At 48.8% G+C, this 16324-nt stretch overlaps 1 protein-coding gene across 3 annotated transcripts in view; it reads left to right on the top strand.

Moving 5' to 3' along the window:
• The window catches only part of TOX2 (TOX high mobility group box family member 2), a 177949-nt gene that overhangs the window by 135693 nt on the left and 25932 nt on the right, over positions 1 to 16324 (top strand). For all 3 annotated transcript variants that reach the window (XM_066561666.1, XM_066561665.1, XM_066561668.1), the window contains exon 4: positions 11028 to 11267. In XM_066561666.1, the coding sequence (XP_066417763.1) occupies positions 11028 to 11267 (240 nt within the window). The remainder of the gene's footprint in view (positions 1 to 11027; positions 11268 to 16324) is intronic.

Raw genomic sequence — 16324 nt, 5'->3', positions numbered from 1 at the left:
TAGGAAGATAACTGACTGTGCCTCCTGGTAAGTTTGTGTGATGCAGGGAGGTCATGGCACATCCTGCAGGGCAGGAGCATCACTGTGCTGGTGGAGAACTGGTGTGCTGGAGGTTCAGTTTTGTCTCAAATTGCTCCAGCAGAGCTGGGCTTTGAAAATCCTACAGTTTCCCAACACATATTGAGCCACAGAGCCATCCTCCTCCCCTGCATGCTGGTATTCCTGGTATTAAGAGGCCCTTATGAAACACTTATTCCAAACTAACACAATAATCCCAGCAATATCTGGCTGCAGAGGGAAGCTGAGTGGGGGCTAAAAGGGGGCAGCTCCTTGCAGATGTGCAGAGGAGCTGTGGTTTGTGTGCAGATGTGGGATCAGCACTGGGAACCCAACTCTTTCTAATGCTGCAGCCTTTCTTATGGTGCTTACAAAGTGGGCTGTGAGACTTTGCAATCAAAAAAAAACCCATTAAAATTCATTCCCAGAGTTTAATCCCACTGGGATGAGTTTTCTATCTAGTCTTGCCAGTTTCCTGTTGTGTTCTAAAATTGCTTCTTTTTGCCTTCTTCTCCTTCTCCTTTTTTTTAATCCTCCATGCAATAAAACATGGACGTCTCTCATTACCTGTGAGTCTATTGCTTTATGTGAATGCAATATCTAAAATGTGTGAAAAGAGCCAGGAGAGACATAAAGCAAAGGGAAGCTGGGAGTGCAGAGAGGCTTCAATCAGCTGCACAAGCCCAGAGAGAGGGCAGTGAATGCTGGGGGAGATGAGGGGGGCAGCTTTGGGATGGGGGAGTGTTTGTGCTGCTGTGGGGGAGATGGGTCTCATGGAAGCTGGAGATGCTCTTGCCAATGTGAGTTTTTATCCCCCTGAGAAGAAAACACCTGGATTTACACAATCTAGCATCTTCTACAGCCAAAGTGAAGCTTCTTGCTGCCCTGCCAGGCTGGGCACAGTTCCATGGTTATCAGCAAGAGGTGCCCAGGGGTGGGCCAGGGTGCTCTCCCTGGGGAAGGGCTCAGTGTGATCCTGCCTTGGCAAGGACACACAGCAGAGCACACTCTGGCCCTGCCCAAGCTGCTTCCACAAAAATTAAATTCAATTACTGGCCCCCAACCCACCGGGAGCAGAACTTTAGTCCATCCCTGCAGTTCAAAGTCTCACAAGGAGGCTGAGCTGTAACACAGGATATTTAACATCTAAGAACACCAAGGATGTGGCAACCACCAGGAAAAGCAAACCCCCCAAGGAATCTCTGTTGAGCTGAAGATGGGGAAAACTTTCTGTCTCCAGGGTTTTCCTGCTTTCCCTTTTGTTTTTTAATGCCTAAGGTTATTTACATGACACCAGATCTCTGCTCTCAGGAGTTTATTTGTGTCTCACATCCTGTCCTTGACCTGTGGGATGGCTTTGCTGGGCAGGTGATGGTGCCATGGAGTGCACAGCTCAGCAGGATCCTCAATTCCCATTCATGAGCAAAAGGGCACCTCAGACATGTGGCCAGGGACCACCTCTAGCCCCACACCACCTGTGGTGTCTCACCCCAGCCTTGGAAGCAGCAAGTTCTGTTTATGGGGGTACTTATTGTAGAAGGTTTTAACACTGACTCCACGTTTCACCAGTGTCTTTGGAATTAAAAGGTGAAAGACAAAAATGAAAGAAAAATTGATGGATAAACAGGTCTGATACTGAAAGATACTTTCCCCTTGCTTGGGGTGGCTTTGCCTCACCATTACACCCAAATAATGCAACAAAAGTACTCCATGATCAGTTTGTCTGCTCCTCCATCCACCTCGAGTGTGGAGACAGAAATCCAGGTTGAGGGAATTGTTCTGGATGGGCTCCAGGGCTGGTGCAGACCCTTCTCAGCTCCCAGCACCCTCTTGGCCCCCTCAGCCCCTCACCTTCACCCATGAATTTTTATCATCTGCCCCTTTTGCCTCCATTCCACTCCACAGCTGCTTCTCCCTGTCTTTGCAATACACATGTATGGTCTGTGACAATTTTATTAAGTTTTATTCCCCCCATGGGCTATAAAAAAAAGGGGGTCAGGGTCTGCTGCTGTTTAATTACCTCCCAGTGCCCATTCCAGGGAATTCTGCCCCAGCTTTTGGTGGTGGTGTTATGGTGTTCTGCCTGGATGAGTATCAATTCCCTTCCTCTACAAATAGGTTTTGCAAAATCACTAAATAATGTGTTCAGAAAACAGGCTGGAAATTAATGGGATAGATTATTTGCAAACATGTTCACTGAATTATCAGGCTTGTTCTTTATCCGTAAAATAATGTACTTTAAAAAAAAAAAAGGAGTTTATTGAAGAGGCTATTTACAGACAGTTCTCCAGCTGGGAACTGCAGGAGCACTGATGGGGCATGAGCACAGCCCAGCTGCTCTCCCAGTGCCAGGGGCACCCAGATCACTGCATCCTGGAGTGGTTGGGCTTAGAAGGGGCTTAAAAACCATCCACAAGCAGCCCCTGCCATGGCAGGGACACTTTCCACTGTGCCAGGCTGCTCCAAGCCCCATCCAGCCTGGCCTTGGGCACTGCCAGGGATCCAGGGGCAGCCACAGCTGCTCTGGGCACCCTGTGCCAGGGAACAATTCCCAATTTCCAATATCCCATCCATCCCCGCCTTCTGGCAGTGGAAGTCATTCCCTGTGTCCTGTCCCTCCATCCCTTGGCCCCAGTTCCTCTCCAGCTCTCCTGGAGCCCCTTCAGGCCCTTCAAGGAGCTCTGAGGTCCCCCTGGATCTCTCCTCCAGGTGAGCACCCCCAGCTCTCCCAGCCTGGCTCCAGCCCTTGGAGCATCTCTGTGGCCTCCTGGATCAATCCAGACTCCACATCTGTTATCTTATTTATTATAACAGTTCTATAATCATTATAGTGCAAGGATTCCATAGCACCAGTTTCAAACCTCCTCGATGTTTCTCGCAGGCAGCTCCTCTAGGCACTGCCTGTTCCTGGTCCTTGCAGGACCAGGCTAAGATTACATTCTACATTACCTTCATTTATCCATACATCCATGTGTCCCCCTACACACATCCTTCCTTCTTTGGGGTCCCCAGAGCTGGGGCCAGCTCTGCAGCTGGGGTCTCACCAGAGCAGAGGAACAGGACCCTCCCTGTGGGATCACCCCAGGGTGCAGTTGGGTTTCTGGGCTGCCAGTGCTCATGGACAGGTCATGCTCAGCTTCTCATCCACCCAGGTCCTCCTCAGGGCTGCTCTCAGTCCCAATAAACACAACTGGGAGAAGCCCTGGGGGCCTTGTCTGGGGACATTGTGTGGCTTCAAGGTGAAGCTTCATGTTTGAGAGCATTGCATTTGAAACTGCCAACATTCCTTGGAAAGATCAGGGGTTTTATTTAAAGCACTTAAAGCAGAAAAGTTTCTTTTCTCATATTTGTCTGCTCAGGTTCCCTGTAAGCCATCAGGCTGAGCTTGTCTGTACATGGCTTCTGATAACTGAGGAGCTTTGCTAATGCTGGTATTTAATAATTCCTGGAATATTGGGGAAGCTCTGGGGGACTAGAAAAGAGCTAATATGCAAATATTTAAAAAGGGAAACAGAACAGCCCTGGTAATTACAGACCTGTCAGTCTGTCATCAATCCTCAGCAAAATAATGGAGTGGCAGATCCAGGCCTCAATTAATAAAGAATTAAAGGAAGGTAATATAATTAATGCCAATCAACATGGGCTGATGGAAAACAAATCTTGTCAAACTAACTTGATATCTTTTTTGATGAGATTACAGGTTTGGGTGATAGAGGTAACAGTGTTAGCATAACACACTCAGACATCTGCAAGACTTTTGACTTGGAAGCACAAAATCTATTAAAGGAAGTTGAACAATACAAACCCAGTGTTGCACAGGTGTGGTGGGCTGCTTGTCACTCTGTCTTGCTGGAGGGTTTTTATGTTTCTGCCAAAGGAAACAATGAAAAATTTCATTAAATAATTTCCAGTGGATTTGGCAGTGATGCTGCAGGGAGCAGGAAGGTGGCACAAGGCAGAGAGGGAGAGCTTCTGGCATGGTAAACAGATCCCCAGTAAAGAATGTGTGTTTGGAAAACAGTATTGCTCCCCTTGCAGGAGCAAAAATGGTCTTTCAAGGTGAGGACTCCTCTCCTTAGAGATGGTGGCTCTGGAAAAGGGCTGGGAGATGGTTTGAGTGGGTGCTGCTGAGGGAGATGTGCAAAAAGCACCCAGAGCAATGAGCAGGGTGGGGAGCATGAGAGAGGGCAGAGCTCTGTGTCTTTGGCCAGGGCAGGAAGGGAATGGTGCTCTCCAAGTGCTCTGGGGAAGGAGAAACTGGGATCCCCTGGGATGGGCTGGGAGCTCCAGGGATGGGCTGAGAGCTCCAGGAATGGGCTGGGAGCCCCAGGGATGGGCTGGGAGCCCCAGGAATGGGCTGGGAGCCCCAGGAATGGGCTGAGAGCCCCAGGGATGGGCTGAGAGCCCCAGGGATGGGCTGGGAGCCCCAGGGATGGGCTGGGAGCCCCAGGAATGGGCTGAGAGCCCCAGGGATGGGCTGAGAGCCCCAGGGCTGGGCTGGGAGCCCCAGGAATGGGCTGGGAGCCCCAGGGATGGGCTGGGAGCCCCAGGGATGGGCTGGGAGCCCCAGGAATGGGCTGGGCTGGGAGCCCCAGGGATGGGCTGGGAGCCCCAGGGATGGGCTGGGAGCCCCAGGGCTGGGCTGAGAGCCCCAGGAATGGGCTGGGAGCCCCAGGAATAGGCTGAGAGCCCCAGGGATGGGCTGGGAGCCCCAGGAATGGGCTGGGAGACCCAGGGATGGGCTGAGAGCCCCAGGGATGGGCTGGGAGCACACGTTGGCCATTGAGGTTGCATTCTGAGCTTGCTCCAGGGATCAACCACAGGGGGATGTGATAAGTGAATCCACCCCCTGGGCAGGTTCTGAAGCCCACAGGGAGGAGTTCCCCTCCTCCTCTCCCCATCCCCTCCCTGTGTGGTGCCCCAGGGGCTCACAGGGGTGCTTTGGATCCCCTGTGTCATAGCCACCACAATAAAACCAGGAAAGCTCGTGAAGCCACGGGCAGGGGAAAGCTGTGCCTTCAAACCTGCCTCGGGGCATGTCTGTGTCTCAGAATTGCTTTTTTAAACCCCTGGGTGTGGATTCTTCCTCTTTGCTGCCTGGCTCTGAGTTCAGAGATACTCCTTCAGATCGTGTTTGCAGGCTTCAATCTGTAAAACTTTTTTTTTTCCCACTGTGTTCAATGAAGACAAACTGTAATTTCAAAATAGATCCAAAAAATTTCCACGTGCCCTAACCCCCTAAGCTGCCACCAGCAGTTCCCACAGGCTCCTGTGCTGCTAGGCCAGCAAAGCCCCCCCCATGGCATCCTGGTGGGGGTACAGGTCCCCAGGAGCTGGCAGAGCTGGCTTGGTCCCTCTGGGAGCTGGACACACCCAGGAGGGAAGTGACAGCTACAGCTGGGAATGCCAGAGCACAGGGAAATCCTCTGCCATGTGATAAATGCCCCCCACCTCCTCCAAAATAAATTACTTCCTTTTTAAATCCTTTCCAACTGCTCCCCTCGTGTTCATAATAGGATGATCGGTGGAACCAAAGATGTGGCTGTTACTTTAAAGGATAAATTAGTTTGACTCTTAACTCAATAATTAAAACTGTTATGGCTATGAGCCTGCAGGGATAATGTACTATTATTATAGTCATTTGTTTCAATTAAATGCTTACTGATTTTACAATAGCAGCTGGGCACCTGTGTGAGATAGCTATTACTCTGAACAAGACATCTCAAATTCCAGCAGAAATTTGTCACTGCACTAAAGCATTTTACACAGACCATGAAAGTTTATTAGGAGCAGTTACAAATCGGGAAGAGGAGGGGTGGTAATTGGGGATATATTTTCTTATCAGCTCCTCTCTCTCCTGCTCTCTCTCTTTTTTTAAGTAAATCATCTTTAAGTATTTCAGCTATGGTGATGCGTTTACATTGAAACTTCAATACAGAAAAAGCCTGCTGGGAAAACTTTGCTTTAAAGCTGTTCAGTAGATAATTCCTCTCCCTGGCTGATTGTGATTATAATGGCTTCTTCTTGGGAACAAACCCAAGGAGAGGAGAGCTGTGCTGGGGATAAGCCTGGTGGCTGCCCCTGGAGTAGCTGCTTGCCTTGCCTGGGTGAGGAAGACCCTGGGTGAGGAAGGCTCAGCCCACCTGTGTTAACTCACCCTGGGAAGGGTGGTATTGTATTTGCAGGGATGTCCCAACAAAGGAATGATGAATCTGACTCCATGTTCTCAGAAGGCTCATTTATTACTTTATTGTATTCTATTATATTAAAGAATACTATACTATACTAAAGAACACAGAAAGGATACTCACTGAAGGCTAAAAAGATAATAATGAAAACTGGTGACTCTCTCCAGAGTCCTGACACAGCTTGGCCCTGATTGGCCAAAGAGTGAAAACAACTCCCAGCAGAATGCAATGGAACAATCACCTGTGGGTGAACAATCTCCAAACACATTGCACATGTGAGCACAACACAGGAGAAGCAAATGAGATCAGAATTGTTTTCCTTTTCTCTGAGGCTTCTCAGCTTCCCAGGAGAAAAACCCTGGGGGAAGGGATTTTATCAGAGAATGTGAACGCCACAGGGTGGAAGTCATGGAATCATGGAATGAGTTGGGTTGGAAGAGACCTTAAACTCATCCCATTCCAGCCCCCTGCCATGGCAGGGACACCTCCCACTGGCCCAGGCTGCTCCAAGCCCTGTCCAGCCTGGCCTTGGGCACTGCCAGGGATCCAGGGGCAGCCACAGCTGCTCTGGGCACCCTGTGCCAGTGTTTAACACCCTCATCATAAAAAGTTTCTTCTGTACATCTACTCTGAATCATCTCTCTTTCAGTTTAAAACCATCACCCTGTCACAACAGGCCCTGCTAAAAAGCCTGTCTCCATCTTCCTTCTGAGCTCCTTTAGGCACTGGAAAGGGCTCTCAGGTCTCCCTGGTCCCTTCTCTTTTCCAGGTGAGCACGCCCAGCCTGGGGGTGCTTTTACATTAGAATTTTGAGGAACAGTTCATTTGAAGCTGGGCTTGGCACATTTGAAACATTATCTGTGTTAGCAGAGCACCCCAGTCCCAGCTGGGCTGTTCCTCATGGTATTTGTCACTCCTGAATTCCCCTTCTCCCCACAACAGGCAACATGGACCATGTGCTGTTTGTCTGCCTGTTTTTCTCTCCTTCTCTGGATTAGCTGGAGCATTTATGGGCCTGATATGCATATTCATTAAAAGAATTGAAATATTGTGGGGAAAAAAGGAGCTGTCTTTGAGTTAGCACAGCCTTTGGGAATCTGCTAAGTAAGATGCACTTAATTACTTTAGCTATGACTGCATCACATTGCACTCTGGGTTTCCTCTGAGATGCAAAACATGAAAGATGTTAGCAGCACAGGCTGCAAACCCATCCTGGGCCTTTTGCAGCACCTCGTGGTGAGCTTGTACTGCTGAACTCCTGGGATGGAGAGGGGGTGTGACCTGCCTCTCCCAGCCTCTGCTCCTGGGGAAGGAGCTGGCCACATTTATGGGGGATATTTAATTCCCCTGTGTTTCCATCTGTGGGTCTGCTGAGTGCTTTGGGGCAGGGAAAGGCATGGGACAGCCCCACTGAGCCCAGGGCTGGGACTGCATCCCACAGGAGCAGGTTGTTTTCTTTCACACAGCATTCATTGCCTCCTTTCACTTTGGTTTGCCATGATCACAACTTCATTCATCATTTTCTTGCCTAATTATGCTGTTTCCTGCAGGGAATCATCTTAAAATCCTGCTTCTGGGGGTCTCTCCTTCCTTGGGTCTTTTTTTGGGTGGATCACCTGCTTTGGGTGCCCCTCAAATAGCTCAGTGTCAGCAGGATCCTGCAGTGGGAAGCAGGAATGACCCTTTCCCTGCCTTGACTGAGAGCCATCCTCACCTTAAATCCTATTTAAGAAGCTCCAGTGCTGCACACAAACAATTCACCTTCATTTTCACTCCAAATATTTCACAGCTGGAAAACTCAAGTGGCTTTTCCACCACTCCTGGGGACACCAGGAGCCATCACCAGAAGTGATGGGGAGGTGGCAGCCTGGCATGCTGCTTACAAAATTGCATTAAAAAATAAACAAATAAAGGGAAATGGAGAGAAATGCAGTGAGTGCCAAATGGTGGAGGCAGTTCCTGGTCAGCAGGGTGCATGTGAGGAGCTGGGCATGTCCTGCAGAACCTCCTGGACTGGGGGAGAAGAGATGGAGATGTGGGAGAGGGAGAGAAGGACCAACAATATTCAACTAGAAGCACTTTTATATCATACAATTATAGAATGCTTTGGGTTAGGAGGGACCTTTAAAGGCCACCCAGTGCCACCCCTGCCATGGCAGGGACACCTTCCACTGTCCCAGGCTGCTCCCAGCCCTGCCCAGCCTGGCCATGGGCACTGCCAGGGATCCAGGGGCAGCCACAGCTTCTCTGGAAAATCTGTGCCAGTGTTTTAGAACCTCATTTGTAAAAACCTCCTACATTGTATCTAACCTAAACCAACCCTCTTTTAGTCTAAAACCATTGTCCCTTGTCCTATCACCTGAATAAAGGTCTGTCCCCATCCTTCTTATGGGGTCCCTTTAATGAAATAAAGAAGTTGGGAGGAGGCATTTAGGCTGAGATATCCTTGGAGAAGAATGTGCCAGGAAAATTGCTACTTAAAAGGGTTCTGTGATGGGGTTTTTATGAGCATGGGGCTTCTGAAGGGGATCTCTGAGCCAGGCTCAGGTTCCTGGTTTTTTCTACAAATTTTCAGAGGCATTTACAGCATGTGGCCCGTATCCATAATTGCACTCCTGGACTTGTTCTGCTCTGATGCATAAATAACATGCACGGTAAAGAAAAATGTGTGATTACATATTTAATGGATAAACAGAGCTGTTGTGGTCCATTGGCCACATAATAAAAGTTTCAAAAAATTGTCTTAATACAGTATTTCCTCAGGAGACTACTGTGGCTGAAACGTGAGCAAGCTATTTTAAATTTTAGAATTTTTTTAAGCCACATCTCATAACCAGCCCCATTTCTCCAACACCCGTCTTCTAAACTTTCCCTTCATTTAAATTTAAAATAAGGACAATAAATTATTCTTTTCCTTAGCAGCTGGCAGATCTTCTTCAACATGAAAGGTCTGGATTAAACTGACAAAACCCAAGACAAATGTACATTTTTTTGGCTGGGGTTTGGGAATGGCTGGCTGCTCAGCAGATGGGAGCTGTGTCCCCACTTTGCACAGTCCCTGTCTCACCCAGGCCATTCCCATGACTTTTGCAAATTTGGTTTAAATGCAAAATTTACATCTCTGGTGCCTCCTGTGCTGGCCAAGCCTGGTGTCTGTCTCCATGGGTGCATCATCCTTGATGTCTTTATGACCAGGGTTCTGCAGTAAGACACATAATAAGGATTCAAGGGCACATTATAAGGTTTTAAGGGCACACAAAATTTGCCATAGTTAATCTCTATGCCCCTAACCAAAGCATAATTAAGCTCTGTGCCCCTTTGCCTCTAAATAAAGCCAGCCCTGCTGCCTCCTTGACACCACCAAAGCCAAGGGCAGCAATTCAGTTTGGCCCCTAAATCAGCCTCAGTCAGACTCTGCTGTTGAAATGCAGGAATATTTTTAATTTCTGTGAGTTCAATCCCTTCACTTCACAATTAATACAGGAAAAGGGCAGATCCAGGGAAAGCTGTTCTGCTGACACTGCTGGAGAGTCCAAAGGAGAGCAGAATATTCTGTCTGTGTAATGGTGTGGTGTAAAACTCTTGATTCCTGACCTGCAGCAGTAAATCTGGGTTTGTGTTTGGATTTATGTCCTCTGAAGCCTTTGGAGGCCTCACAGGTCTGCCCTGGGTTTCCCTCTGTGTGTGCTGCTGATGGAGCTGGCAAAGCTCCCCTGGTAACGAGGTATTGCACCTCCATGGGCTGATCAGGAGCTCAGGCCTTTAAACTCGTGTTAGCATTAATCAGATTCATGTAAAAGGGGAAAATCTGGCAAGTGTTTCAGGCAGGGTTTGCCTCCCTCCCACTCCATGGCTGGATGAGGCTGTGCAGGAACCAAGCTCTACTAGATCAGCAAGGATGAATCCTGGGGGAAAATGGGGTTTTGGGGAGAATGATTCAAACTGGGAATGGGGTCTTGATGCAGAAGACAGCAGGGTTTGTCCTCATCTCATCTCATCTCATCTCATCTCATCTCATCTCATCTCATCTCATCTCATCTCATCTCATCTCATCTCATCTCTTATTTGCTTCTTGGTGTAGAGGGTCAGGACCTTTGGTATGAGTCCAGAGGAGGCCATGAAGATGTTCCAAAAGCTGGATCCCCTCTGCTCTGGAGCCAGGCTGGGAGAGCTGGGGGTGTTCACCTGGAGAAGAGAAGGCTCTGGGGAAACATTAGAGCCCCTTCCAGTGCCTAAAGGGGCTCCAGGAGAGCTGGAGAGGGACTTGGAACAAGGGATGGAGGGACAGGACAAGGGGGAATGATTTTAATTTATAGGAGGGTAGGTTTAGACGGGATATTAGGAAGAAATTCTTCTCTGTGAAGGTGGGGAGGGAAGCTGTGGCTGCCCCTGGATCCCTGGAAGTGTCCAAGGCCAGGTTGGACAGGGCTTGGAGGAGCTTCCCTTCTCCTGGTGATCTCACCATAAATCACTTGTTTATGAACCTTTTTTTCAGAGCCCTGATAGGTGCCAGCCACCAGTGGTCCCTGAGGCTGTCAGGGGCACCTTCTGGGCACACAGCCCCACACTGAAAGCTAATTTAGCACCTCCCTGTCAGGCTCATGGGCACAGCAACGGGTGCACAGTGCTCAGCCCTCACCTCGTTTGGAAGCGAGCTCCAGGAAGACTTTCCCAGCCATGTAGAACAATTTAAACAAAAAATCAGCCTTAAAGTGATTTGGCAGTATGGCAAATAAATGAAGGAATGGATTCTGTAGTGACAATGATGTCCTCCTCCCTCAGATCCAGGAGATGGTGCACTCGGACGCCGCGTCCTACGAGTCCAACCGCCAAGTGCCGCTGCTCAACCGGCCCGGCATGCTGGGCGGCCCCATGGGTGCCCTCAGCCAGTCCCAGCTCATCTCCCAGATGGGCATCCGGAGCGGGGTCACCCACGGCTCCCCCTCACCCCCGGGAAGCAAGTCTGCCACCCCATCTCCCTCCAGCTCCACTCAGGAAGAGGAGACCGAGTCGCATTACAAGGTACGCGCGGTCGCGCCGCGTTTGGCGCTTTTCAGGGAGGGGTAAATTGTGCTAAATAAAACCACAGACTTCTGGTCTTGAGTGTGTGGAAACCCAGGGCACAGGGAATGTTTCTCTGTCTGCTCTGGGGTGCCCTGACCCCCAGGGCAGCACTGACTTTGACCCTCATCCATGGAGAAAGTTTCCTAAACTCCAGAATAGACTGGAATCCACAAAAGTGTGAAATAGATTGTAGAGAGCAGTGTTGGTGCATCACTTGGTGAGAAATTGAGGTTTTGGGATTTTTAGTGTGTTGTGGAGGGAAACAAGATGGAGGGCACAGGGTGTAGTCCTGGGTTTCTTCTTCATGCTTCTTCTTCCTCCTTCTTCATGGGTTTGGGTGACATTTTGTAATTGGGCAGAAAAGTCCCCATTGCAGCTCTGTGGGATCAGTTACTGGGTTAAAAGGGAAAATAATCCAGGTGTCAGTTCTTAATTGGACAGTTTAGTCTTAAAAGACCTTGGAACAAGAGATTGTTGGCCATTTTGTGCCTTCTAATGACAAGCTGCTGAACTCACAGCAGTGAGACTGTTTTACTGATAAGAAATAATAAACACTTGAGTCCCAACATGAATTACTGCCTCAAGTGCCTTCAATCCAGACCCAGAGAAACCCACAACTGGGACCCACACAGTCTTGTTTATAGTGGGAGACTTTCCCAAGGATGAGGGCACTGTTCCCAGCCTAGGGTGAGTCCAGCATGGCAGGCTGGCACTCGCCCAGCAGGTTTGGAGGTCAGAGTTGTTCTTCTGCCCCCACATTTTACCAGTTCCATCAGGCCACAGGATTTCCTGGGATGATGATTGCCATGAGCAAAGCACCTTCAGGGCTGAGTCTGCAGATGATTTCTGGTGGTGGGTAGAGTGAAAGACTGAAACAGGGAAGGAAAATAACTCATGGTGGGATTTAACTGAGCTCATTGGACATGGCTTGCTAAGGAAAACAAACAGGAATCCAAAGAATCTTCTGCCTTTTAGTTCACCAAGGTGGTGTTTTCAGTAGTCAGCAGTGTCCCAAATGGTCTCTACAGCCAACACAACTGCTGCTGAGCGTGGCACCAACAAACCCAAGGAATTCCTGGGGGTTTGGGCACACCTTGGTTGTTGTCCATCTCTCTCCAAGTGCACCAGCAAAGCCAAACAACATGTGCCACGGTCCAGGAATCTGTGGCTGTTATTTACTGATGGCAAACTACAATCACAGTGCCTCTGTGCCTGCAGGTGAATTGCTGGGCTCCCTGGGGACTTTGATTAAAGCCTTCCATGGAAAACCTTCTCCTGAAGGCACTGCTATTGTAACCTTGTCCCACCCAAATAGATGTTTTGACAGGGTTTGAATGTATAACCAGAGCAGCAAACAGTGCATGGGCTGGAAAACTAGGAAAATGATAGGACTGAGCAAAACCCTCTCCCTCTTCATGGAAATCCAGGAAAATGGATTCCCATCAATCCTGGAGTTTTTCATCCATTGGCAGATTTCACTTCAGATTGGGGCATTTCAAAGCAGAGTGCTCATGTGGGTGGAAACACAGCTTCAGTGCATAAAACTGTAAAAAGAAGGGATACATGAGGTTAAGAACAAATGGAATTTTTCAAACTCTGTGATTCCATGTTCAGGGAACACTGTGGGAGGGGTTGTGCTGCTGGATCCCACAGCCTGCCATCTCCCAAAGCCTGCCTCACAAAGCTCCAGGCTTTGTGCACCTGGGAGCTGAAATCTTTCATGTCAGGAGAAAATGAGTTTCAGTGTAGTGACACACCAGCTTCTGTCTCTCTGCCTCCACCAGCATCACCCAGCTTTCCTGGCAGCCCCCCAGGAGTCCCTGAGCAGGGCACAGCTTTGGGGTTGGATCTTCTGCTTTCCTGAGCCAGTGGTGCCCATGGGGTAGGGTATTTGGAGATGTCCAGATGATGACACCTTGCAGAGATTAGAATTTTTCCTAATCCTTAAGGCAATCCCTCTCATTGTTCTGCCCTGTAAACCCCCCAGGCAGGTGGGAGTGATGTGTTTGAGGGAGGAGGAGATGCTGAGTGTGAAGAAAGCAGCGGACCCACACTGTGGCCTGCAGGTTTCTGTTTGCTTTGTCTGTCTGCACAGCTGCTGCCTTCACCCATCAGTCACTTTTCCACATGGCCATTAAGGGCTTTTCTGCATCAAAACAACATCTAACAAGCAGAAAACAATCTTGTGAGCTAGAAGGTCACAGGTTAAAGAAATGAAGGTCACAGGTTAAAGAAATGAGTCCTTCAGGTCCCCTGAGCCAGGGAGCATTTGAATTTCAGAGGTCTCTGAGCCTCACTGGTGTATTCACCTGCTTCATAGCTTGAGGGGTGGGTGCACATGAATGGGAGGGACAGGTGGGTACAGCCCAAATTCCAGCTGGGTTAGTGGCCACTCTCCATAGTTATTAAAATCACAATGGCCATGAGGTTCCAGCTCTTCCTGGGTTCAACATCTAAGAAAGCAACAAGTTTTGGGATCACATCCTTGCCACCAAACAGACCTTCTGCTGCCTCTCCAGGGCAGGTCCAATGCCAGTGGCCACCATGGGCAGGTGGCCAAGCTCTTCCTCCCCCTGCCCACCCTCCCTGGTCCCCTTGACCATGGGGATGACCCTTGGGGCTGCAGATGCTCTGGGCAGCGAGGCACTGGCTCTCTGGGGGTTGACTTCAGCCATGAACGTGGTTTGGTAATTAAAACCACAAACTTCTGGTCTTGTGTGGAAACCCAGGGCACTGGGAATATTTCTCTGTCTGCTCTGGGGTGTCCTGACCCACAGGGGAGCTCTGGCTTTGACCCTCATCCATGGAGAAAGTTTCCTGCACTGGCTCTCTGGGGGTTGACTTCAGCCATGCACGTGGTTTGGGTTGGTCAAAACTCATCTGAGGTCCAAGCCCAGCCTGTGGTCTCATCCCATGTGTGTCACACCTGGAAAACCCCATGAATACCAAATCCTGCTCTGCTCTGCTCCCTGCTGCTGTTTTCCTTAAATCCCATGTGCTCTTTGGTGCTGCCTGAGCTGTAAATGCAGCTGGGGTTGTGCTGTTCCAGCTCCTTGGCCTGGTCAGTGGCTGTGTGGGAGCAGGTTCCCCACAGCACTCCACTGGGTCAAATGGGATCACAGTTAGTTAAAATACCATCTCACTTCCTAATGGGCTGAAACCCTGTCATGAATTTTTTTTTTCCTCCTAATAAGCTGGCCTTTCACCTCCAGGCCTCCCATTCAAGCCCAATTGGGCAATTTTAAATTAAATGCAATTTTTGTGGTCTCTCTGCTCATTCACTAATGGTCACTGTCTGTTTGACAAATGTCACTGCGCTGATATTGAAATTAATGATCAGTCAAGAGCTACAGAGTGGAGAGCAGGAACGCTGCTGCCCTTTTCCTCCCCATGCCTGGCCTTTGCCAGCTGAAGGGAAGCCTCTTAAATCCTGGCACTGCCAAGCACATGCTCAAATTGACCAATGGCACATGCTCAAATTGACCAATCCATCAGGAGAAAGGGCTGTTTGTCCCCAGCTCAGCTGGAATCATTGTTTTCACAAGATCTTGATGTTCAGAGCTGTGTCTTTCCAAGCAATTCAGCACCTGTGCAGCTGATGGTGGTGCCTTGAGCTCAGGGCTGCAGGTGGAGGGGCTGGTGTGCTCTTTGCCCTCAAGGATACAGAGATCCAGCCACATTCTCTGCCACCTGGTTGTATTTAGGTTTTCCTTCACTATGAAATAAGTGAAGCTTCCCTGTAGTGCAAGCTTTCACTGGCCACATTGAGAGCTTTGATGGGTATCCAAGTGTTTTCCAGGGGTCTTTTCCTTTGCACATCCTCACATGGAGGCTGCTGCAGTCCCCTGTATTCACAGAGTCATGGAATATCATGAGTTGGACCCCCAGGATCACCCATGGCAGCCCCAGCCCTGCCCAGACCCCCCAACAGCGCCACCCTGGGCATCCCTGGCAGCTCCTGGAGCTCTGGCAGCCTCGGGGCTGTGCCCATTCCCTGGGCAGCCTGGGCAGTGCCAGCACCCTCTGGGGAAGGAACTTTTCCTGCACAGGGGTATCCCAAGGAAGACTGATACAGGATCTGCTTTCCATGCTGCCTTCAGTGGAAGCATCCCCGTTTCCTGCCCTGCTGTTCCACTCCCCAGCCCCATGGCAGCATCCTGTGCTGAGCAGCACAAAGGGCAGCTCCTGTTCCCTGTGCCCTGCTCCCCTGAGCTCCAACACCCCCTGGGCACTGAGTCTGACACAGCCATTCCTGGTCACCCAGCTGCAGCCAGATGTGGGGTTTGTGAGGGTCCCCCGGATGAAGGAAGAGACGAATCTAACTCCATATTTTCAGAAGGCTGATATTATATTATATTATATTATATTATATTATATTATATTATATTATATTATATTATATTATATTATATTATATTATATTATATTATATTATATTATATTATATTATATTATATTATATTATATTATATTATATTATATTATATTACATTACATTATATTATATTATATTATATTATATTATGCTAAAACTATACCAAAGAAAAAGGATACATCAGAAGGCTTCACAAGAACAATAAAAAACCCACAACTGACTCAGAGAGTCCAACACAGCTGGCCATGATTGACCATTAATTAAAAATAATTCACATGGAACCAATCAAACAATGATCAGTTGGTAAACAATGTCCAGGCCACACTCCAAAGCAGCAAACACAGGAACGGCAATCAGATAATTATTGTTTTCATTCCTCTCTGAGGCTTCTCAGCTTCCCAAGAGAAAATCCTGGGCAAAGAGGATTTTTCAGAAAATATCATGGTGACACCCAGATCAGTCAGAGGAGTGAACAGCACAGGCAAAGCATTTAATTGGTGTGATTAAAATAGCTTCGTTCCTGGATGTTTTTTGGATAGGGGTACATATATGTTAGCAGGATGGAGCAAAGTTTTGATGGCCTTGATGTGGTGTTTAATGTGATGCTGGTGTTGCTTGGTCAGTGCTCAGAACCCTCCTG

The sequence above is a fragment of the Molothrus aeneus genome, chromosome 17 (genome assembly GCF_037042795.1).
Source record: "Molothrus aeneus isolate 106 chromosome 17, BPBGC_Maene_1.0, whole genome shotgun sequence".
NCBI lineage: Eukaryota > Metazoa > Chordata > Aves > Passeriformes > Icteridae > Molothrus > Molothrus aeneus.
The sequence above is the reverse complement of the archived record's forward strand: the minus strand, read 5'-3'. Positions and strand labels throughout refer to the sequence as shown.